We start from the raw sequence: 26,248 nt of genomic DNA on the forward strand, positions 1-26,248 counted from the left end.
TTCGCGCTTTGCAGACGCGAGCGCCATCCCCTGGTGGGAGTCTATTGTTGTCGCAGGAAAAAAATAGAAAAAGAAAAAGGGAGACAGAAAAATGGCGGACCTCAGGAAAATCTGCCCGGAGTCTTTGCCCTGCCGTGTCAACTATTCGCGGAAAACGTCGCTACATGGAAAGCTTTTCATCCTCCTGTGTATACTTGCAGTGGACTCCGGAGGGGCTACGACCCACTGGGTTGTCACAGAGGACGGAAAAATTCAGCAGCAAGTATGACAGCTCATTGACCTGCTAACGCTTACGTTTGGCGGCTAGCTTATGAAGCTAACTATTTTTCATAGCACCGACTGTAACGTAACTGTAGTGCTTATAATAATTTAACTCGGTGCGACTCATTTGTCAGCTTGAGCAACTGTGGATTTAGAGAGAAAGTTCCGTGGATATTAAAATCCCGATTGTTTGACCAAGTGGTTTAGCTTTATCAGACTAGTTCCATTATCTTTTGGTTAACCGGGTCAAGATGAACACTTATATTTTTATGACAGTGTGTATGCCTCCCTTGGAAGGCGCTTGCAGATATGCCAGAACGTCAGTGGTGTTTGGTGCCGACTATAGACAGGGACATTACGTGTTTATGTGTATTAGGAGCGTCTGACAAGACGAGTGTGCGTGTGTGACATTAACAATCGGGCGCACTAGTTAAATCAATGACTCCACATTATCTGAATGTTGTCATATCAGAGATTAATCGACTGCCCAAGTCTTTTTCGGCCTAAGTGAGCGAAGCTAAGCACGTCGGTCACGATCGCGCTGTTTGCTTTTCAGGTGGACTCCCCTTTAAATCTGAAACACCCGCACGATGTTGTAATCTTCATGAGGCAAGAAACTCGCGTTAACTACCTCAAGAAGCTGGAGGTGGGTTTACCCATTTATTCTTTCATTCATGCTGGTCATTCGCTGTCTTTACATTTTTTGAATGTCCTGTTTTGACAAACACTTTGTTAAAACAGACCGTAGTTTGTGTCATTACATTATTAAATTAAATTCAGTCCTTTAATTTAAGATCCAATTCCAGTTTCTCATGCCTCACTGCTGCCTTCTTTTCTAATTGTTGAGCAGAAGCAGCTAGTGGCACAGAAGATTCATATTGAGGAGAATGAGGACCGAGATACGGGTTTGGAGCAGAGGCATTACAAGGAGGATGCAGACTGTGTAATGGCTAAGGTACCCCTGGGAGACCTGGATCTGTATGATGGCACTTATGTCTCATTGGAAAGCAAAGACATCAGGTCTGTGCCATTATTTTGCTTTTAAATATGCATTTATGGTTTCTGCTCCTAAATAACCTCACGGCCTCTGTGTGATTATGATGAAATTGTCATCTTTTCTTCTCCTCTTTTCTTTCTAGACCTGAAGACTACATTGATTCCAGGTCTGCTCTACCCCCAGATCTAGAGAAGCCAGACTGTGGGAAAGTGTTTGAACTACCTTATAGTATCCATGCTTTCCAGCACCTCAGGGTGAGTAGACACCAAGCTCATCATCTGTTGTGAAGATATAGGGCCGCTTGATGACAAGTATTATCTGCATGGCTTTTTTATTTCCCAAAAAAATATTTTGAAATGTTATCCTGAACCTAACCTCTGGAACTGAATTGCAGAGTTGCATGGAATTACATGGCAGTTCTTGTTTAATTAGGCTTTAAGCCTATTTTACACTTAATTACTAGAAATGGACCAACTGACCAGCCAGGGACTGGAATCTGCTGTTTTCCGACATGCTCATCCCAGATCAGCCAGTCTGTCTCATGTGGGTCTGATTATGAGCTGGTCTGTTACACAGATGGGTAACGTGAGCAAGTAGTCATGCCCACACTTGCAGCCTTGTGCTAACATGTCTTTAACTAGAATTTATTTACTGTGAGTGAAGACGCAGTTTGCTAAAATAAACAACAGACCTTATTAGACACTTAAAGCACCCTCGCCCAGCTGTACTTAAACATTTTAAAGAAGCTAACAAAGGCAAAGAGGCTAAAGTTAAAGCCATCGAGAGCTCAGAGCCAGCCAGCCAGCCACAAGGCAGCAGCCTCAGTATGAGCAAAAGATCATAGGAGCTATGAGGGAAACTATGCTGATGAGTAAAAAGGTTCAAGGTCCTGGTGATTTTCTAAGCACAGTAGAAAACAATGGAAGTAAATGGCATTAGATTTGTTATATATATTTATTGCAGCTGCTTTTGTTTGGGTAGGTCAAGCATGCCAGGTATAAGTGGATGTATAGCAGCTCATTTAAGTTAATCATTTATGCCTCTTTACAATAACTGAGCAACTTTCATTCGTGTCATTGAGAGAAGATCCTGTAACTTGGTCTGGGGGAAATTGTAAAGTTTAATCATGTCTTTTATGATAATAACATTTTTCTGAAGAATAATTGATTTTTGCTCGTATATGCTGCCACTTTTAGTTCTTAGAAAGAAAATCTAAATCAGCAACAATCGTTTTCGGCAGACCACGCTTAGAATAAAATTGATATTGGCCAAGAAAATTGCATCAAGTGCATTTCTGTTAATTACCACTGTGCCATCTAATACAGTTCAGTATAACATAACATACCTACAGTTTTGGGTTTTGTTAATATTAAAACGGTGATTATTTATTTTTATGTTGTAGGAGGTGCTGATGCCACTGTTGTTTGTTTGTTTTAAACCAACCCTTTGTTGCAGTTTATCTACAAACTTACTTGTATGATGTTTGAATTTAAATTTCTCCTTGAATCCAATATCAAGATGTTTATCGTTAATTAGGTACATACCGATTCAGGTTTTTCTAGTTCCAATACTATTCCCATACATTGGAAAAGAGGATTTGTACTGATACCAGTGTTAAATTAATAAGCTGTATTCCACACTGCAAAGAGTAGACTAGGAGTCCTTTTTTTATGCGTAAGGAGACGGTAGTAAATGAACAAGAAACAACAGGATCAATTTAAATGACATGGAAAACATGTATTTATATTCCATCTGTCTATTTTCTTAACTACTTTTCCAATTCATTGTTGTGGAGTGGATGTGGGTTATCCCATTTGTGAGAGAGCAAAGGATAGGGTACAGCTTGGCCAGTCCATCACAGGGAGACTGATAATCATTCACATCACATTAATCACCACTGTCCTATACCCGAATATGCAAACTTCACCCAGAAAGGCCTCATCCGGCCGGCAGATTCAGGCCCTCTTGCTGTAATGTGAAGGTCATAACCACTGCACTGTGTCAAGCTTGTATTTATGTTATTCACTTTATTTGTTTTTACAAGTCTCATTTTAGGTAATTGTGAGAGTCTTTACTGCAGACTGCTGTCAAATGGGGTCACAATAGTAGGGCTGGGCGATATGGCCTAAAATCCATATCACGGTATAATTTGAAGCATATGCGGTAACGATATATATCGCGATATATTCTTTTCTTCTGTATCACGTATTTTACACACTATAAGGCACGCTTAAAATCCTTTAATTTTCTCAAAAATCGAGAGTGTGCCTTATGTGTGAATTCTGGTTGTGCTTACTCACCTCGAATCAATTGTATGTGGTACACGGCGCGCAGAAATCTGTCCAAAAATGTTTTAGTACGACTTTGGTAAACTATGAAGGTGCACTGCATGATGGATTGTCGGAGCATTACGGCTGCCGTAGTCAGGAGCCTTGCGGAGTAATCTGGGTCCAAAACTCCCTCTGCTTCAGGTCCCAAAGTCAAACAAACACTGCGGCATCACTGAGAGTTAAAAACTGTCTAAATTATTTGATCTTTAATAAAATGATCAGCGTTGCTGCTTTACCAGGTTTAACAATATAGTTTAACATCCAGGCATCCATGAAAACAGAATTGATTAAATTCCGCGGAGTTAGAAGTTGGCAGGAAGTTAGCTTGCTAGTTTCCACCTATACATGATATAGCATGTTCTGACTGAGAGACTTCTCGTACAGCTCTGCTATCACTTCCAACATAAATGAAGACAGAAAACTAAACAGCAGTGACGTTTTGTAGGGTTACTGAAGTCGGACTAGCTGGTATATAATGATGTGCTACGTGATTGCTAGCAAAACAGCTACGTTAGCATAACATTAGCACAGTGAAGCTGAAGGACGAACGCCAACTTTTTTCCACTCGATAAAAGTTAACGTGAGGGATTTTGGTGGTTAGAGACAAATGCAATTGCATGACAGGATGCTGTAAACGGACCAAACTTCAGTCAGGAGAACAACTGAGATAATCCATCCATAATATGAGGTTAGTCATTAATATACTGCAACAACATGGGAATAGAGCAGCTGCGAGAAAATTCAGCATTAATGAATCAATGGTACAGAAGTGGAGGTAGCGCAGTTTTTGGCTTTCCCCATGTCACTACCCAATCCATACCGGAAACCCAATCGGTACCACGCATGTGCGAAAGGTGTCTACTTCCGGCCGTTACGGGTCAGAGTATCTGTTAAGATGTTAACAATAATAATTATCTCTTAAAATGGTTGCAATAATGAAACATTTCAATATAATGTAGACAAAAATGAAAAATAAAAAGATAGTTACGGATCAGTACTCCCCGATCCTTACTGCGCATGTGCAAAGTCGGACCGTACAAATCGGGTCTACACGATCCGTACTGTGCATGTGCAGATTTTTTTCTTCTTCTTCTTCTGTTTCATTTAATGGCAGTTTACTCCCCAGTGTACGAGGATACCTGCTGACCAAGCGAATGAACCGTATTGTAAACTAAAGTAGCGCCATTACAAATGCATGTTTAATTTGATTTAGTGATAGTCAAGTTCGTTTATGCTTGTCTGTGCGGAGAGGATTGTTGGAATAGTGATGGTGATGTCCGCTATCGCTGTCAATTGTCAATAAACACTTAATCTGGCTGATGAATCTTCACGTGACACATTACTAAGTCAGTATTATTAAGTCTGTAATTCTGCGCCATTCTTCTTATTTTACGGCGCTGTTGTTCAATTGGGGGACACTCTCTGTTGAAGAGAAAAGCATGAATTTGTTTGTAAACGGATTATCCATTGTTTAAATGTCCTGGGCAGTTGAAAAGGAGGCAGAGCTGTTGAGAAATGCTAGGAGCTAACTGGGCGCTAACCGTGTCACTCAAATACATTAACTGGGGGGCCAAGCAATATGGCGGCGTGAAGAGTATTTTTTCGAGCTCTCAGCACTAGAATGTTATAAAGCAGTTTTATAGCACCTATTTGACGTCTTTCTAGCTTCCAAGACTATTTTGAAGATCAGCGCAATAAAACCTGCTGAATCTGAATCCAAATTTAATAACAACAACATGTCGAAATCTGTTCAGAAAAGGCTGAGTAACTCGGGCAAACCACATGCAACTAGCATGCTAGCTAGCGACCATAGGTAATGAAAGATATGGATTGTCAGCAGATGGTTGAAGAAGAATTTCCACCACTACCAGTAACGCCTTCCAAGCCTCCAGTGGCTAAAAAACCAACATTGTCTACCAGTCACTCTGATGGCGACTCCCTGAAAGCTGATGCAGTCAACACTTTGATCAATCTGATCAACACCAGAAGTGACGCCACTGAAGAAATGGTAGGAACAGTTCGTACGGAATTAAAGGACATAAGTGATAAGATTATGGTCATTGAGAAGAGGGTTGAGAAAAAACGAATGGCTTACACAGAGATGTGACGAACGCATCTCTGAAGTTGAACGCTACAACCGCTGTTGGAAACTGAGACTGTATGGGGTACTGGAGTTGGAGAAAGAAGATGTGCGCGCAAAAGCGATTGAGAGACGCCAAACGGTTCTGCCAGCAGAAAAGGAAAAGCTTCCAGAGGTCTTAGACATCGCTCCTCGAGTGGGAAAACCAAAACAAAATGACCCGAGACCCAGAGGGATCATCATCCAGTTCATCTCAAGGAGAATTAGCGAGAATTCGCGGTGTGAGCAACAATTCTAACTCGAGACATTCAAGGATAGACTTTTGGTTCGTTTCAGAGAATTTTGACAGCAATAGCATAGATGTAGGTGCATGGCCTTCTCCAGCAACAGATCATAAAGCCATATACATTTAAAATAAATTTAACGTCCCTAATTCCCTTCCCTCTGTTTAACTTCCCTTCTAATTCTTCTGTTGTTAAATTTACATATTGGAAACTCAACAGCTCATTATTACAGAAAGACGGTGTGAAAAAGGATCTTAAAGATCTGATCTCAAACTTTTGGTCTATAGCTCAAGAAAATTTAAAGTTAAAGTATGGAAATAACTGGGAATTATTAAAATTTGAAATTGGCAAATATTTAAGGAAGATTGGCAGCCTTAATGCGAAATCCAAAAGGTTAGAGGAAGAAAATATAATCTCTCAAATTACACAGTTATCTAATAAACAAATTGACACTTTAACTGAAGAGGATAAATTGAACCTTGCTAAATTACAAGATAAATTAGATCGTTTATACTAGCCAAAGCAAAAGGAGCCTTTATCAGATCAAGGTCTAAATGTTTGAAGAAAGTGAGCGTAATTCCCATTATTTCTTCAGTTTAGAAAAGAAACTCAAGCATAAATAATATTAGCAAATTAATGGTAAATGGGGTTATAACAGAGGATTACAGATTAATCTCTAAACATTGTAGTCATTTCTATAAGGAACTTTATAGCTCTACATTTTCTCAGGAAGCTGCAGATCACCTCTTAGAATCGCTGAATGTTAAATCTATCAGCCAAGAAGATTCTATATTATGTGATGATCAACCCATTTCATTAGAAGAAGTCAAAAATGCAATTGGGCTATTAAAAAATAATAAATCTCCAGGTACGGATGGTCTTACTGCAGAATTATATAAAACTTTTTCTGAAGAGTTGTCTCCCTTTCTTCTTGAGGTATTTGCAGAAAGCATAGGAAACCAACAACTTCCCACTACGATGAATCAAGGTTTCACCACGTTGATTCCGAAGCCTAATAAAGACCTATTAATGATTGATATTTGGAGACCAATTAGCTTACTAAATATGATTTATAAAGTATTTACTCTAATTGTAGCTAACAGACTTAAGATGGTTCTTGACTCTGTTATTGATGAAACACAATCTGGCTTTATGCCCAAAAGACATATAACTAACAATATCAGATTGGTTTCAGATATTCTTGATTATTCTGACCTCATAAATTGCAATGGTTTCATATTATTTTTAGACTTCCACAAGGCCTTTGATACGGTGGAGCATGAATTTATATTTCAAGCTCAAGAGAAGTATGGTTTTGGCACTTACTTCTCTACAGCGCTTAAAACATTATACCATAACAGTAACAGCAGTATTAAATTAACAAACGGCACTTCACCCAGATTTAACATACAAAGAGGGATAAGACAAGGCTGTCCCATTTCTCCATACCTGTTTTTGTTAATTGCCCAACTATTGTCTAACCATATAAAATCAAGCAATGTAAAAGGTATATCGCTAATTGGCAAAGATTTACTCGTAACACAGTTAGCGGATGACACTACATTATTCCTAAAAGATGAATATCAAATCTCTCTTGCTATTGAAACAATCTCCATATTTTCCAAAGCTTCTGGATTGTACTTGAATATTCCTAAATGTGAACTTATGGCGATAAAAGAATGTTCGAAAACAGCTTTGTGTAACATTCCAATAAAAATAGAAGTTTGTTATTTAGGTATCATAATAACCAAAAGTTATTATAGTAAAGTAGAATCACTCAAAATTTCTATCCTATTCTAGAGAAATTCAAACACAGATTTAATCAGTGGCTCTTAAGAGATTTGTCGTTAAAAGGCAGAGTATTAATAACTAAAGCAGAAGGTATCTCTCGTCTTACATACGCTGCATTGGCATTGCACCTTGATAATAAACTCATAAAAGAGGTTGATAAGTTACTTTTCAACTTCATCTGGAAAAGTAGGACACACTACATTAAAAAAAACAGTTCTTATAAACTCCTATGTCAGTGGAGGACGTAATGTATTAGATTTTAACACTTTAAATAACACATTCAAAATAAATTGGTTAAAGAATCTAATTTCTAATCCTACTTCCATTTGGAATACTATACCTGTGTTCATGTTTTAGGTGGCACTGAATTTTTCCTTACCTGTAATTTTGATATTGATAAAATCCCTATAAAAATCTCTGCTTTTCATCGTCAAGCTTTTTTAGCATGGACTCTTCTTTAGCTGGATGGCGATATACGATATACATCTCGATATTTTTTTTAAAAATTTAAAGTAGCCATAAAGTAAGAACAAAAAGAGAGTTCTTAGTCAAAGCTGTGTCCCAAATCTCACATGGGCACTTTTATTAACATACCGTGTAGAAAAAATTGCTGGACATTATGGACAATGCTGGGCATCCTCTGCACATGGCCATAAACAACCAGAGGAGTCTGTTCAGTGACAGTAGGGGTGGGCGATATAAACAATATATGATAGAAACTATATAAATTTGGCCAACGATAGAGATTTTGACTATACCGCTCTATCGCGATAGCGCATGTTGATGATGTCATCAAGCTGCGCCTGTTTTGGTCAAAAGCATCGCAGCGGCTAAAATCATTATCATTTGCAAATTATGCTGGGCGACAGTCACAGCAAAGACATGAAGCACTTTTGAAATATGGGGAAAGCCAAAAACTGCGCTTCCTCCACTTCCGTAACATTGATTCATTAATGTTGAATTCTCTCGCAGTTGTTCTATTCCCATGTTGTTGCAGTATATTAATAACTAACCTTGTATTGTTCTCCTGACTGACGTTTGCCCCGTGTATAGCATCCTGCTATACGATTGCATTTGTCCCTAACCACCAGAATCCCTCACGTTAACTTTTAATGAGTGGAAAAAAAGTTGGCGTTCATCCGCCAGCTTCACTGTGCTAATGTTATGCTAACATAGCTGTGTCACTAGCAATCACGTAGCACAACATTATATACCAGGTAGTCCAACTTCAGTAACCCGACAAACGCCACTGCTGTTTAGTTTTCTGTCTTCATTTATGTTGGAAGTGGTAGCAGAGCTGTACGTTTTAATTAGTTTCAAAAATCTCTCAGTCAGAACATGGTATGTCATGTTTAGGTGTAAACTAGCGAGCTAACTTCCTGCTAACTTTTAACTCTGTTAAATTTAATAAATTCTGTTTTCATGGACGCCTGGATGTTAAACTTAATTGTTAAACCTGGTAAAGCAGCAACGCTGATCATTTTATTAAAGATGAAATAATTTAGACCGTTTTTAACTCTTAGTGTTTGTTTGACTTTGGGACCTGAAGAGGACGGAGTTTTGGACCCAGATTACTCCGCGAAGCTCCTCACTATGGCAGCCGTAATGCTCTGACAATCCATCAAGCAGTGCGGCTTACCAAAGTTATACTAAAACATTTTTAAAACAGATTTCTGCACGCCAAAATCGGTTTGAGGTCAGTAAGCACAACCAGAATTCATACATAAGGCACACTCTCGATTTTTGAGAAAATTAAAGGATTTTAAGTGTGCCTTATAGTGTGGAAAATATGTTATACAGAAGAAAAGAATGTATTGCGATATATATCGTTACCACACATGCTTCAAATTATATCGCGATATGAATTTTAGGCCATATCGCCCAGCCCTAAGTGACAGGTTGCTTCTCCCAAAGACAAGAACCAACAGACTTAAAAACTCCTTTGTCCCACACGCCATCAAACTGTTTAACTCCTCTCTGGAGGGGAGAGGGAGGGGAAACAGGAGAACAAAGGAGGGGGCAACAACTAAGCTGTAGTGCCTCTTCTCTTCACTTCACTGTGCAATACTTTTTGTTAATAGTCAACGGTGCAATAGACTTCAATACTTGAAATGTGCAATTCCCTTGTATTCCTATTTATTCTATTTATGCCTTTTGTATATTTTATTTATATATGTCTCTGTATTTATATATGTGTATATATATATAATATTCTGCTCACATTCTGTAACTTCTGTCGGTGCTGTGCTTTTGGAAACCGGATTTCCCAGAGGAACCCACCCGAGGGATTAATAAAGTTTTATCTTATCTTATGTACAAGAAAAAAATACTCAGAAATAAATTATCAGCATGTATTAAATAATAATGCTCCATAAATAAAATAAAACATGTTGTTTTTGTGCATAACAAAAAGCTCACAATTGTGCAGTCAAAATGTAAACTAAAAGACGCTGCGCAGAATAACAAAGACAGACAGATTTCGCAGCTGCTCTGTTCCCAAGTTCTACTGCGTGACTGACAGCCTTGAGTTTGAAATCCTCTTTGTAACCGTGTCTCTTAACAGGTGCCATTTATGGTCCTTATACACACACAGTACGGTAACATTACGTTGAAGCAGAGTACGTACTACTCTGCGAGGCTCCTCGGTAGCCGTAATGCTCCAACAATCCATCAAGCAGTGCAGCTTTTGTAGCTTACCAAAGTCGTACCAAAACATTTTTTGAAAGGTTTCTGAGCGCTGTGTACCACATAAAATCGGTTCGCGGTCAGTAAGCACAACCAGAATTCATACGTAAGGCGTGCTGTCAACTTTTGAGAAAATGAATTGATTTTAGGCGTCAACGCGTTAGCCCGGTTAGCTCGTTAACGCCGTACCGCCCGACACACGGGGCGATCCGCGGTAACTTGTTAACAGAGATTTATGTTAACGTTACTGCAGTTATGGCGTTAACATCACGCTGACAGCACTACAATAGTAATCTCCAAATGTTTTTTTTTTACCGACCAGCTTCTCTTTGATAGCTGCCGTGTCCATCCTGTCTTTGCCTGCAGGTGAAGTGATGGGGGAGGGGGAGTTGTGTTCAGTGAAGGAGAGAGGCGAGGCCGAGTAACGTTGCATAGAGACAAAAGTGGACGAAAGAGAGGCAAACTTGCGGCTCCGCAAGTATAATTATAGCGTAACATAGACTATATCGATATAAACGATATTGTCACATCTCATATCTCGTATAAAAATATATCGATATTTTAAAAAAATCGATATATCGCCCAGTCCTAGGTGTACGGCACCAAGGAGACTTCAGCCTTTTTGCTTGTTTGATCACCTGCTAAAGTATGATCTAATTGCCTTCCCCTTCTCTCTCCTCTAGGGTGTACAGGAGAGGGCAAACCTGACCTCCCCACTTCTTTCTAAGGAGGATCCTATTTTTAGTTCATTGTCTCCTAAGCTGGGTCGGAGTGCTGACGAGGTGGGTCATCGCATCCATCAAGGCTTACTGAGGGTAAGGGTCTCTGTGAAACATTTACTCAGTATACTTAAAAACAAAAAAAAAGTGACTGTTTCTGTTTTTTCCTTTGGAGTTGGTGTAAGAGTATGATATAAGTACTGGCAAATGGTCCAGATATAATTTTTGCATGTCTGCTTATCTAAATTTGTTCTGTTCAGATGATTGGTTTATGACACCCAAATATTGAAGCAATAGTCATTCTGAGTGCAAGGCCAGACACGTTCTGAAGCACAGATTATCAGTGAGTCTTATTAAGGTTACTGAGCTCTGCTGTCCAACGCAACAATATGAAGGAGGAGGAAAAGCAAAAATTCTGTAGAAAGTTAAAAGTTGGCAGTTTGTGTATTTCGTAAGGCATAAAAAAAGACACATAACTTTAGGATTGTGTGTTTCAGAATTCGTCGTCCTGGGTGCTGTACAACATGGCGTCATTTTATTGGCGTATGAAGAATGAGCCTCAGAAGGCCGTGGACTGCGTTGTGCGCGCTCTGCATTTCTCCCCAAGGTACTGTGAGGCTCGTCAGACGAGTTTTGCGGTAATATTTAGTTTATTGCGTGCGAGTGGTCACACGTGTGTCTGTGTGTTTGTTGTTCCTGTAGGCAGCACAAGGATATAGCCCTGGTTAACATGGCCAACATCCTACATCGTGCCCATTTTTCAGCCGATGCTGCTATCCTCGCCCACGCTGCCCTCGACCTTACCTCAGACCTCTTCACCAGTCACTACACTTTAGGCAACATTTATGCTGTAAGTTAAAGGGAAACCTTCAAGCCACAGTGAATGCTCGAGTCTTTAAATCCTGTTTTATCACAGCATTTCCTGAATTTCACTGTAGTTAGGTTTCAGAGAGAAAAATCAAAATCCTGTTTTCTTACGGACTAGTATTTTAGAAAATTTCTGACTATCAGTGGATTTACAAGCAAGGCCTGTAAAACAGTTTTCATATTTAGTATTTCGCATTTAGTATCAGTATTTTACAAAACGTATTTTTATATAACACTTCTCTTTGTGTCCACCAGACTTTCTATCAGTGTACTAGTCTGTACATATTTTTAGTCTGTTTATCGTTCTGTTGTGCACGCAAAGCGTCGCTACATAAAACAGGTAAGTCTGACCTCTGCTGTATCTGTCGTGCTTTATGTGTCCTCTTCTGTTGCTGTCTGACTAGATGCTTGGGGAATACAACCACTCGGTGCTTTGTTACGAGCAGGCACTGCAGGCCCAGCCAGGCTATGAACAGGCCCTAAGGAGGAAGCATGCTGTGTTGTGTCAGCAAAAACTGGAGCAACGCCTGGAAGCCCAGCACAGGTACACAAGCATTTTAACACACTCTCTAAGTGATTTTGGTTGTTTTTGTTTTTACTGTACATTTCTGTTACTGATGATGCCAAAGAAAAGCCTTGCAATGAAAATATATTGTCATTTGCTGTATGTCGAGGTTGTTCAGTGATTACAAGAAATACGCATAGACCTACCTGTAGGGAAGTCAAAATATGTGATTAAAATAAGTGCAGAGCTGGCAGCCAGTGGACTATTTTTACACTTATCCATGTCTACCAACTGTCCTGTTTTTCCTCTTTGTTTTCCATATTTGTAGGTCCCTACAGCGGACACTGAATGAGCTGAAGGAGTACCAAAAGCAGCATGATCACTACCTTCGCCAGCAGGAGGCGCTGGACAAACACAAGCTGCTGCAGGAAGAACAAATCCTGCGCAACATTATCCATGAAACCCAGATGGCCAAAGAAGCCCAACTTGGTGAGATGCCACATACAGGAATTAAACGAGAACAGAACAGGAAAGAGAACGTTTAGAATAGTCATGAGATTATTGCAAAGTATTGTAATCACACAGTTTAGTTAATGAGTTTTGCAGCAAATTACGTTCTACTTTGGAGAAAGCTAATTGCTTTACCAGGTCAAAAGATAATATGAGGAGCCTGTGCTGGCTGTGGTTTAGCTTGTTACATACTAAATTAATGTGCATTTTTATAATTGTGAAAAAGAAGTGACTTGTTCAGCCAGTTGTTTTACTGCAAACTGATGTGTATCAGTTCTGAGGAGGGCAAAGTTTATTACTTGGTTTCACATAGCAGAAGTGGTAAAGCTGTCAAGGTGCAGTAGAGATGATTGTAAAGTTGTGAAACTCATAAATGAACTCAAGCATGAATAAGCAAATTCACAATATGAGCAACTCAACAAGATGTCAAGTCACATTATTCTAGGTTTACACATGGTCCCTTTAAAAAAACAAAAGTAGCGTTTAGTTGGGGTTAGGTGCAAAAACAGGTTTGGCTATAACGTAGACTACGAGGAAACAAATTAAACAAACTTTATCTCAATCACAATTTTGGCTCCACAAAATCATTTGAATGCGATCAAACGATATTAAAAGTGTGTTCTCTGTCAGTACAACACCAAGAAAAAGCAAATTAAGCACTTGCTAAATCATCTTGATGCATTCTCCATCACCCAGGTAAGTAAATCTCCAAAGGTTGATTCTGTTCATCTGGATGTAGCGTTATAGGGTGGGAGAAACGTTTCGTAAAGTGACTACTTCAGTCTCACCTGACTGCAGGGAGCACGGAGTCAGGGAGGCCATTTACGTGAAAAGGGAAAGACCATCTCTGAATCGAGGAGGGGGCCTAAGGGTACATCTTTCGCCATCCTACAATGCTGTGATTGCAGCCATTTCCCAACTCTCTGTGAATGGTACTCATGGCCGTTGATCAGTGGTCATTGATCATTGGTCATGAGAATTTGCATAATCATGATGAAGGAACTGACCTCCCAGCCCATTGTTCCTTCAGTGGGCTGGTTTCAGCTATTATTCAAAGGTACTGTTTATAAGATTGGGGAAACCTGCAGTCAGCTGAGACTGAAGAAGTCACTTGGATGAGTGACGAAATGTTTCTCCCACTGAAAACGCTACGTCCAGATGAACAGAATCAACCTTTGGACACTTGCTAAATCAGTGTCTTACCATTTACCTGCATGTGCCACAGCTGTTTACTGCAGCTGACAGGTTGAAGTTTCCTGGACTATTCAGGAGAATATTAAACAACATTAAAATATAGATTTAAAGCACCATGAAAATATCTGACACTGCAGAAGCTGAAGAGCTTGTGCCTTAAAGCTGATCATCATCCCACTGCTCGGAAATACTTTGGAATTGGTGCCAGCCTGAACAAACGATTTGCCAAGAGAGCACTAGAGTTGTCTGTGAACCACAAAGCAACATAATCATTTGTTGTATGTTGAGTTATCCGGCCACCTGCAGTATAATTAATGCATGTAGACCAAAAAAAATTGTGCAATTGTGAATCTTCCAAAATCAACTCCGATGTCAATAAAAGCGAGCCTTGCAGCACATCAGTGTATCCAACCAGATCATAAAGACATTTGGTCAAAAAGTATATTTCCAATAAACACGGTGATTAATAAAGGCAGACAGTTGTCTTTCTACAGTGACAAAACCTGTGTTCTTTGTAGAATCTCACAGCTGTCGAGTATTTTACTCGAGTTTTACTAGAGTTATTTTACGTGTTATTCACACCCACCATGCAGGTACAATGATTGGAGTGAAAGATTTTGCTAGGTTAGGTGTTAGGTCAGGCGAATAAAAACCAGATATTCTAATTAACAGGAATATAGCGCAGTGTATAAAGTGAAAGCAATGCCATGTCTGTTTAATTTTCTGTTTAAGTTTTTTTTTTTTTTTTTTTTTACAATTTATGTTTGTTATTTTTCTTCAAAGAGATGCACTTAATTCTGGCAAATTAGAAAGACCGGTTTTATTTTAGTCTGTACATTAGCAAGAGTGTCACACAATACGAATATGAAAATAGGAATTTGTTTACATGACAGCAAAAAAAGATTTCTGTCACTGAAATCAATGAATAATCATGACAAATAATTGTGATCTCAATTTTTAACAGCATTTTGGTCATAGTCATACAGCCCTAAAACAGTCCTTAGGCTCCTCTGAACGGTGACTTCAAATAAAAAGTTTTCTGATAAGTTTATATTCTAAATTGCTAGTTACGAGTCAGTTATTGACGTTGTTGGCTTCAACACACTAAAATGCTTAGCTTTAGGTTCTAAGATGGGACTACGCTAACTCACTTCCCAGTGGCTCAGTCCTTCTTTTATAGTCTCCGAGTGTTTAGAATAACATCTGAGAATTTTCCATCATGTGTGTTTCAGGGAACCATCAGATGTGTCGGCTGGGTCAGCAGCAGCACAGCCTCTACTGCCCGTTTGACCTGCCTGTGCGCTACCACCGGGGTGATCTGTTTGAACATGTTCAGTATGTCCAAGTGAGTCTTTGGAAAAACTGTTTATAAGAAAATGTAGACATCAAAATGATAAACGCTGACCACCTTCTTGGCAGATGTGCACACTATTGAAAGTATGTTTAACAAGTTCATCACGAGAGGTTATTCTAGTCTAAAAGCAATGGCATAATCTCTTCTTTTCTGAATGACTTTAGGGATATCACTTTTTTGCTATGAAAAATCAGTTCTAGTTTACAAAAATTTTTCTATTCAGTTGCAGTTAGTGTCCTTGCCAAAGTGACTGTTAGATGTGACAAAGAGAAAAGATAGTCTGTTAATATGTTAAGAACTGGTGGATCAGTCAGTCTGCCTTTTTTTTAAAGTTTTTTTTTTCTTTCAAGTTAAGGCACAAAAACCATCAAACAGTAATGAAACTGGCTCTCAGGTTCTCATTTCCTCTGAAAGGAAAGACTAAGAATTACCTCTGCTGTACAGGAGACGTTTTCAGTCTCAGAAATTAGCGGCACACTGTAATAGCTGCACACGACTACATCCCTCGATGATAAATTTACATCAGTCACTCTGTTGAGAGCTCTTGCATACGGGTAGATGTGAACACTCTAACACTGGCAAATGCATGTAAAACTCAAAACATAATTTGCATTTAAAACATTTTTTCACTTACTACATAAAATATGTCACGGTTTGAATGTCATCAGTATTTTTCTACAGTGTAGAGAATATCAAAACCAATGAACAATCCACGAATGAGCATGTGTGTTCAAACAGAAGGACAGTGTTTCTTAGCCCAGGGTTTTTGTTTGTGTTTTTATAGACAAGCAATTTAAATGCAACGACACTGCTGTGTTCTTTCTACAAGAATAAAACAAACATTTATTTATTGAGTCATTATTTATGAAGAACCTTGTTTTACTTTGTGCTTCTGTCTTTGTTCGTAGTTTGGAGAAGAGGTGTCAGTGGCATCCAGTGTGGCACTTGTGTCAGAGCGCAACTCAAACCAGACGGAAGCCAGCCTCCAGCTCCACCCCACTGTGTCTGGGGGCCAGGATCCCGCTGCCGCCCTCTGGGGCAGCCATCAGGATTACACAAAGGCAGGCTAAACCAGTTACATGTTTTTTGTTTTTGTTTTTTGTTTTCTTTTAATTTTCTTTTTTTTTTCACAGGTGAAATCTGTGACTGTAAATAAAACCAAACAAAATAAATAAAACTCAATAAAACTCTTGCAGTGCTTAAACAAACTTTAAACAAATTGCTCGAAATGAACTTAAACTCACCATAGTACTTACAGCACTGTGTGGGAACTGGTGGTTTACATTTGGCAGACAAATTTAAATACTGAAGAGAAAAATATTAGACTTGTAAAATAGTCACGTATAGCCTGGATAAACTGGATAACTAGGGCGTGATCATGTTTTGAATAATTAGAGTTACAGGAAGTGTGTTTGTGCTGTAGGACTTGCAGAGGATGTTGTGGCCTCAGAGGTCTGACTGTGCCCACGAGTATCCAAGTGTCCCCCCAGCTCACCTGCTGCCAACCTACTACCTTTCACCTGAATCACAGGGCATCAGGTCAGTACAGATTCCTGGATGGACACATTTCTAGTGGTAGCAGCATAGATATATTAGTTTCACATTCCTCAGACGGATCCACAGGAATGCAAAAGAAACACATGTGTTCAAAGAGCTTTGCAAAAAAAAGAATAATGAGTGAAATATGTCTGCTTATGTTTATTCAGCCCAGTGGCAACTCTTCTTTATGGGACCAGCAGTCTTTCTGGGACAGTAGGTCTGCCAGACTGTGGTCCTGTCCTCCAACCATACCCAGCCCTTCTGCCTGCCTCACTAGAGTGGCCCCTGGAAGAAAAGGAGCTGCCAGATTCTTTTGCCTCTGAGGTATCTGTCTGTCTATTTGTACACGTGCGAGACATTTGCATATGAAAACAACCACTACAGTCATCTTGTGCGTGTGTGTGTGTGTATTTTTTTTTTTTTTTTGTGGCAAAGACTATCCCTATACACATATTTCTGTCTATGTATATAGATACTGCAGTTACGTAGTGGAGGATGGACGCTGGACCAAATTGGCCATAGAATTGCTCAAGCCATGAATCAAGTAAGGGAGCTCCTCACACCCACACAGGTTCTGATCGTTACTATGTATCTTACCATCTGGTGTATAAGCCTAAATCTGTATAGAGTGCTACAGAATATGTTTATTTTTCTTTAAATATAGTTTAGATGAACCCTTTACTAACTCAGTGTTCCTGCAGTCCAACTTAAGTTGTTGAGTTCACTAGAAGTTTCCATTATATCTGAAGTCTGATTATGAATAACTCTAGTCACTCCAAATAGCTCCCAGCTCAAATTGTTTGAGGCCACCTTAAGCTAACCTAAGTTTGTTTTGTATGTATAGGCCACCATACCCCGCTGGCAGGTCCACAATGAGGCAGCTCTATTTTGGCGAGCCAAAGGCAATGGTAGCCGTGCCCTGCAGTGCCTGCGCCAAGCCTTGAGCTCAACTTCGCCTTCCCATCGCCACCTTCCTCTCGCCAATGCTGCAAACCTGCTGCTACACCACGGCCTAAGCACCCACGCACAAACACTGCTCGAGTATGCATTGGCACTTAATGCGTCAGAGGTAAATAACCTGCTGGGTTATGCTATTTCGGTATGCTGTACAAGTAGTTTGTTTAGGTGTGCTTTATATTTTGGTTCGTGTTGGAGAAACGTATTTGCTAACACAAACTGTATTCATCACATCGCCTTGCGTCAAAGGAAACAAAAACACGCCTGTTATCGTCTTTACAGCACGCTGCGTTGTACTAGACTGAAAATCCCAAATCAGCAGTAGTGTTTTTTTTGGGTTTTTTTTTTTATTGACTGTGCTGAATGCGACTTAACGAACAAACTTCTGATGAACTGCATTTTTGATGGCTTCACAGAGCACCACTTCTCAATTGCTGGGATCAGTAGTGTTATTGTGCCATGTCTGAGCACTCATCAAGGTGGTTCTAGGAACAAATGTCCCGAGCACTGGACAACACATGTCAACATGGCAGAGGAACCTAGGAAAATTTAAAACCTGGGTTTTTGCCTAAAAATGTGCAGCATCTAGATGTTAGACTCATTTTACATTCTGGGCCACATATAGCACGCTTTGATGTTAAGTGGGCCGGACCAGCAAAACTCACCTTTCTGATAGTCTAAAGAAGTTTAATCACACATTTAATCCTTAAAATATTTTAATATATAAGAAGAAAATGCAGTTTCAAAAATATATCTCGAGTTTTATATATGATAAATAAATGCTGCTTTAAATTTCTTAAATTGCAAGAAATCAGTATGAAAAACCAGTTTGGTTAGGTCATTGCGCAGACTGTTATTTAATTAAAAACTCAAGTTTTTTGTTAATTGATGGGTTTTATAGTAAAGAATACAAAAGTCTTGCATTTTTAGTACATGGTGAAAAAAAATTTTGTGTCATTTAATGGTTTATCTATTAGTTGTTTTAGTGTAGTATGAATGGTTACAGTGGAGGTGTTTATTAGAAGGAAAAGCTGTAAAAATGTGAAAATACAGTTAAAAGTCAGATATTTTGTGCCCTTATTCACATTTTCCAAAACTGCCAGTGGGCCAGAATGGAGTCTTTGTCTTTGGCAGAGCTGATTTTGGCCCTTGGGCGTTATGTTTTGACACACCCAATCGAGAAAATGCCATAGAGAAGCCACAGACTAAATTTGATACGGAAAATTTCCAATATCATTCTAAATCAAGCTTTGCGGGTAAAAACTGGTTTATGCGTGTAGAGAAATCTCATGCTATAATAATTCAGGAACCGCAGGTCAATTGTGTTATATGTAAGCTGGAAACTGCAGAAGTGCTGTTTTACATGCATGATTTAAAAAAAAAAAAAAAAAGAAGCAGATCCTCCCAGAAAACAGGAACAATGTTCATTATCACGCACATCATCCACCATCTAATTTCACCCGTCTTGACTTGTTTTTGTTTTTATTCCTCCCTCAGCCTCACACCCTGCTCAGCCTGGTGAGCGTACACTTGGCCCAGGGCAATGTGACAGGTGCCCTGGCCCTGTTCCGCCACATCCTGGTCACGGCCCTTTCCTCCTCTTCCTTCACGTCCTTTTCTGGCTGTGAGCAGTGCCGCAGCAGTCTACCTCTGCTGCGTTGTCTTCAGTTCTACCCCTCCCTTTACAATCTCTCAAACCGACAGTCCTGCTCAAGTGAGTAACTTGGGGGGTGGGGAAAAAATACCACCTAGTTTTGTCATTTATTTGTGGGTGGGTTTTTTTGTTTTTGTTTGTTTTTTTTCTGGTAGAATTTTCTGTTTTGCTATTTAGTTACGGAGTGTGTCTAAAATGATGAATTACAGTACAGATTCAGATGATCAGCAGTGACCTAGTTGAAAGTTTTGCATGACAAAATTCAAGTGGGAATATTTTAAAGAAATCTTTGCATACTAAAAACAAGATAAATATTTATTCAAAACTAATAGTTGCAAAATGATAATGTTCTTAAGTTGCTGAAACCCTGAAATATCTGAAGTTTTGTAAAAGGAAGAACTGTTGGGTAATCTCTTTTAAAGGCAGAGCTTTATTGAGCGACCAGAGAAGCTCATTCTCTGCCCACTGGCTGTGTTCTTGGGTTTTTTGTTTTTTTCCTGTGTTGGTTCACAGCACGCTGAAATGCTGTAACAGCCACTTGAGCAGAATCTGTCACATCTAATTTAAGGGTTTTAGTTTTATTCGGTTGAATACAGGATTAAACATTCCCAGTAGTGTTTAATGCGGGAATGTTTGAATTAATCAGCAAATGTAATAGCATTTATTAAGAGCTGGTGAGTCTAAATGCATTTTATTAGAGCTTTACAAATATTTATTTTTCTATCTCTATAAGCTGAAGTGAAATTTAGCCTCGGACTCATCTGCTTTGGGCCTTACACTCACAAACCACCTCGTGTTGCTCTGCCTGAAGCTGCAAGAGTTGCTGTGAAAAACTGCTTGTATGTTGGGTTTCTTTCCTGTATTCATATCAGTGGGAGTGGAGAGAACAGTGCTTTGAAGTGAAGAAATTTTTCCACTCAATAATTTAAGCTGCAGAAAATAGCTGATGCCAAATTTAGAAGGAACTATATTTTGCACTCTAAAGTTGAAGGTTGCGTCCATAAAGCGCACACCAAATGTCTGAGGTTGCTTGAGCCCTTACAAAGCACATATCTACCATTTAGATTTTTCAATAAAAATCAAATGTACTAAAAAGAAATAGACTTATAGTAAAAGTAGTGATGACTGCTGTCCTTGTGTTTTAGATCTTGTCAAGGGAAGTACTACAGTGAGCTAGAAAATAGGTGCAGAAACAGCTGTGGTCTCAAACTGGTGTCCCTGATAGATAAGATCCATCGGTTCTTCTGGCTCCCTGTTCTGGCTGTTGTCCATGCAAGGCCAGCACAATGTGTACATGCATGCACTTAAGCACCCAATGAAAAAATAACATTTGAATTATGTGAAAGATTTGAGGTAAAATTCATAGCCAAACATTATATCAGTCAGTTTACAGTAGTTACCGAACGGCTGCCAAAGACCTACTAGTACAAGAAAGAGAACCATATAACGTGGGGGAAAACATGTAGGCTTCTTCAGAGGACAGTGAGACAGTAAATGGAGTCGATACGTAGATTTTGAACTGTTTTTTTTTAAACCCAAAAACAAACACAGTAGCTGTGTTTTCACTGTTTGAAGTAAGTACGACAGAAAATTGTTTCCAGTGAGCTGCAGTGCAAAATCTGTAAGGCTGTGAGCTAAGGTTGAACAATTATCACATGATATTCTGGATAAATGTTAAAAGAATAGCAAAAGATAACCAAAATTATTTCATAGTTCTCCACCTAAGTGGGGGAAAATACTTTTTAAAAAGTTGTATTAGCTAAAATTACTGAAGCACAATGTCTAAATTGATAAAAAAAATAGTTGCAAATATGCAAAACCCTTACATAATAATCCATTCATCATTGTTTAATTAGTCTTTTTTTGTTTTTGTGCATTTGTGTCCGTTTTTGTCAAACATATCAGAATAATTTTGTAGTTTCATTTTAACTGCATGCTTTTTGTGGTAATTTATAGTTGATCCGGAGGGCACTGCCTGCATGGCTGAGGAGGACCTCGGCCTGCAGCTGGAAGACTGGGAGGGCAGTGAAGAGAAGCAGGACGCACTGGCCATTTCTGCCATGGAAGACACTCTGCTCTTTGAGAGTAAGAATTTGATATGTGGCGTCTTCACTGGCACAATGAAGCAGTCAAGAGATTATGTCTGTGGCACTTCAGCAAGGATGTATTTGGTCTAAATAATTCAGAACTTGAGATTCTGTCTTGTGCAGTTTGGCATGTGGCAAAAATGTGGTTCCCATGGTCTACTTTGGGGTGTCCTATCGTTTTTTCTTGTTTGTTTGTTTTGAGGTTTACATGCTCTTTCTTTCCTGTTGAGCTAATGTTTCGTAATCCTATTCATTCCTTTCTCCGCACCATGCAGAGGTCATCGTGGACAGTAACGGCTCAGATGAGGCAGCCGGACAGCAGCAGGCTTCTCCTTCTGCATCGGCAGCGGCAAAAATGAGCACTTCTTTTGGAGATGGAGGAGAAAAGGAGGAGGAGGACTGGCAGCTGAAGGAGGATCTGATGGGAGCCTTTGAGGGTGCACTGGATGTCGGTGGGAAGCGAGGTGACCTGCGAGGTATCCGGGTGCTAAAGAACGACCGCGTCATGGGTGCTCGTCCTGGTAGTGGGCCCTGTTTTGGAAACTGTGAGGATGATGAGGGAGCAGAGTGGGTAAGTGTGGAAGTTCACTGGTTTTTAAATGGCAGAACTGAGTTTGAGTAATCCTTGCTAACATCTGTCAGATATTTGTGAGTACCTTAATTGAGTATTACTGCTACTTATTGGTCTTCAGATCACTTTCCAAGTAAAGCGGGTCAGAAAGGCTAAAGTGGATGGGTCAGAAAGTGTTTCCACCTCTGATGACAGCCAGAATGGGGACTCACTGCCTGGGGGTCACTCTGTTTTGGAGATCAGCGGTCCAACTATCCCATCGCCCGGTCCTTCAGGTAGCACATAAACCTTTAGTATTAACTGACAACATCACGCACAGAGAGGTGTCACTGTATTTTACTTTTTCTTTATTCTTTGGACAGGTCGTTGGAGAGACTACACAAGTCTTGGCTGGCCAGGGCCAGAGGAGTGCCAGCGGATACGGAGGGTGGACCTCACTACTGTAGCTAGCACTTGGTTGGCTGTTTCTGCCAAGAACATTGAGTAAGGCTCTCACTGTCCTGTTTTTATCCTGTATTTATGAAGTTCTAAACAGATTCAAAGAGGATTTGTTTTATTGCCATATCGCTGTGAAATCAGGTGGCAATTTCATTTTTAACAGAACTTAGAAATGCATTTAGAAGAAATAGACAGCTGGATAATTTATTTTTATTTTCTCTCCACTCCCTCCCGTCAGCATCACAGAGCACATAGACTTTGCCACTCCACTCCAGGAGCCAGCTGTTGAACCTTTATGCAACGCCAACCTAGCTGCTAGTATGCACACCCTCGACCACCTGGCAGGGGTAGCCAATCGTGCCGCCATCCATTACACTGGGGAGAGCCAACTGCGTGAGGTATGCTGAGGCAGAAGCCGGAGATAACAAGCGCCAACATATAAAATAAATGCAAACAGCACAAGACTGGAAAAAAGTTCTGTGCTAAGGTTTCCTTTACAGAAGGATTTTTCTAAGATGAACTTAATCACATCAAAACTAATGTCACTACATTCTAGTCTTCTCATCCAAATTGTTGACAAGCTTGTATATCACTCTTTTTAAACTTAAAAGTTTCAAATTACCCTTAAGTGGGGGGAAACACACAACATTTAATAACAATCTCAGAACCTTCTTAAGAAATAAAAACACAATTTTGTTGTGTTTAACTTGATTGACAGGATTTTTTTAAACCCATCTTTCTTACAGTAGCTCATAGTGTGATTTATGTCTCTTCTTTTCCAAACCCAAAGGTCCTGCAGAATCTCGGCAAAGATAAGTTTTCCCCACAGTCCTTTGAGCAGGTGGGCACCCGCATCGCTAAAGTCCTGGAGAAGGTAAGGACTCTCTGATGGTCCAAGACAATTTAAAAAGAAGTTTTTGCTTTAGAATAATAGATTTTTCTACCTACTATGACTTGAATGTACAACAAGTCATGTTCATATATCAGGAGAATACTGTTTTACTGTGATTACCATTAGACTAGTATTTTAATAAAGGAAAGATGTCTAAAAATATATTCAGCTGTATAAACATCTGATCACTGGTCGTCTCCTTGGCGCTAAAGCACGTTATTCAGAATATCCTTCGCTTTAAGTCAAAACTGAATCTAGCAAATATAAACACCCCACTGTGAAAGTCAGTACTGTAGTTTATTCACTTCTGGTGGTTTGTTTGTCCAGTCAGGCTTTATGATTAAACTCTCCAAAGTTTTTCTCTGAATATTATTGTACTTCTTTTGATAGCTGCACCATGCAACTCCAGTGCGACTAGCATGGTTCATTGAGTTTTTCTCTTCTCTAATCCCTAAAACGGCAGAATCAGACTTCCTGGGTTTTATCCAGCATGGCTGCACTATACTGGAGAGTGAAAGGTCAAGGCAAGAGAGCCATCGACTGTCTACGACAAGCACTCAACTACGCTCCCCATCATATGAAGGCAAGTTAGGCAAAAGTTGTTCCCAACAGTGGTTTTCTTGTGAAAATGAAAAATAAATCTCTTTATATGTTTTGTTTTGTTTTGTTTGTTTTTTCTCCCTCTCGTGACTTTTAAACCAGGATGTGCCACTTATCAGCCTGGCCAACATCTTCCAGAACGCCCGGCTATGGGAGGACGCGCTTACAGTGGCTCGCATGGCAGTAGAAATTGCTCCGCACTTCGTCGTGAACCACTTTACCCTTGCCAATGTCTATATAGCAATGGTAACAGCCACAGTCACATTTTTTTCTAATAATCCATCAATATTTACTGAGAGCTGCTCACCAGCATCATAGGTGCATCATACCACATCAAGTGTCTTTCCTTTTCTCGTCACCAGGAGGAGTTTGAGAAAGCCATGCGCTGGTACGAGTCTACTTTGAAGCTGCAGCCAGAGTTCGCTCCTGCCAAAGATCGACTGAGAACCATTCAGTGTTACCTGCTCACCAAGAGGGAACGTCGTCAGCCCTAAACCACTCAGCCAGTTTAATCCCAGTAGTACCCACTGGCCATGCACACATCAGATAAACACTCACACACATACATGCAGACAGAATACACATCAGAAGATTGCAACAAACCTGCACAAAGTAAAAGTGTAAGAAAAATGAACTAAGTCAAACATGAGGTGTCGAGCTTTATATTCAGCTGAATCTGAGTCTTTGTTTGTTTTTGGGGGGTTTTTTTTGGGGGGGGGGGATTGTTTTTATTTTTATTTAATTTTTTTTTAAAAAAAAGGTCTAACCAATACCAAGAATTAAGTTTGAACTGTCATACAGTAAAACTGTAGATAATCTTGGCCCACTACTTGCAGGATTTTTGTGTTATGTCTCAAAATCAAAAGGCTCAGACTCATTTTTGCAAATCCATTTTTGCATGATTTGCAATAAAAGTTGGACAAAACGAATGACCACAGAACCCACCTTATTCTCTTACATTATTTTATTTAAATTGAAGAAAAGCTTAAACTGTCTTTCTTGAAGACATTTTACTGCTGTTTAATATGAGGAAGTGGGATCTATAACAAAAACAAGTATATTGCTCTATTACGCTGAAGGATAATGCGATACTACCGCCTGAAAATGGTACATTTTAATCTAAAGTAATTGGGGATGATACAGTATTTGCTTTTGCTGAGACGGTATGGAATGTGCTTTTCAACTCGAGCTTAAATGAGGTTGACTCGATTAATATATTCCCTCACTATTTCTGCTTCTTAAAATGGATGGGGACATTCAGTTCTTTTGCACTTTTTTTTTCTTATAGCATTCCTATTTATATGGGACCTAAACGATTAGATTTTTGCGCCAAGCTACAAAAGACAGAAAATAAACTATGCTATTACATTTGCTTCTTAACTTATGGAAATCATCTGGCAGAAAAATGATATCTCATTGCCCATCTATAAAAAGAAAAAATAATGTTAAAAAAAACCAGAATCTGTATTAAATGTACAGTATTAAAGGCAGTGTGTGGATTTCACTTTGTTTCTCTGTGTCATTTCTTTGTTTCACTGGAAAATAAAAGCATAGGGGAGATTTCATGATTGAAAACTATGATCATAAAGACAAGCTCAGCATTCTTTTTTTTTTTTCCCACTCATGTAATCTTAAAAAATTGCCAAGTGGTGGCACTGTTTGAATTTTTTTTAACCAACTTTATTTCCCAACATTGTTTCTCTCTTTGCGAATCCCATTAGGACAAAGTTAAAAGTGTATCTTGCAGTCAAAAAGAAGTTGTATTAGCAGTCATTCATTCTATATTGCCAGATCTGCTACTCAAATACCCAAACCTGTTCCTTGGTTATCGTACCAAAACATAAAAATACATGAAAAATAATAAGTTAAAGTTAAATGCCTCTCGTATTCCAAAGGCTGTTATCAGCAGAGACTGACAAATACTTCCCACCCA

The 26,248-nt window shown here is 39.4% G+C and overlaps 1 protein-coding gene across 1 annotated transcript; it reads left to right on the forward strand.

Annotated features, from left to right (window-relative positions):
* The first annotated feature begins 27 nt into the window (after window positions 1–27).
* ttc17 (tetratricopeptide repeat domain 17) lies at window positions 28–25,025 on the forward strand. The gene is made up of 25 exons (XM_006793784.3): window positions 28–262; window positions 818–907; window positions 1,112–1,281; window positions 1,401–1,512; window positions 11,112–11,243; window positions 11,645–11,754; window positions 11,850–11,997; window positions 12,419–12,558; window positions 12,848–13,008; window positions 15,456–15,568; window positions 16,486–16,638; window positions 17,001–17,116; window positions 17,284–17,440; window positions 17,589–17,660; window positions 17,961–18,185; window positions 19,571–19,787; window positions 21,684–21,812; window positions 22,090–22,385; window positions 22,507–22,660; window positions 22,748–22,868; window positions 23,062–23,221; window positions 23,614–23,697; window positions 24,179–24,298; window positions 24,418–24,561; window positions 24,678–25,025. Exons 1-25 carry the CDS (start codon window positions 92–94, stop codon window positions 24,807–24,809), a joined length of 3,627 nt encoding a protein of 1,208 aa, XP_006793847.2. The 5' UTR covers window positions 28–91; the 3' UTR covers window positions 24,810–25,025.
* Window positions 25,026–26,248: the final 1,223 nt, after the last annotated feature.

The sequence above is a fragment of the Neolamprologus brichardi genome, chromosome 1, assembly GCF_056152115.1.
Source record: "Neolamprologus brichardi isolate AB-2024 chromosome 1, ASM5615211v1, whole genome shotgun sequence".
Classification (NCBI taxonomy): Eukaryota; Metazoa; Chordata; class Actinopteri; order Cichliformes; family Cichlidae; genus Neolamprologus; species Neolamprologus brichardi.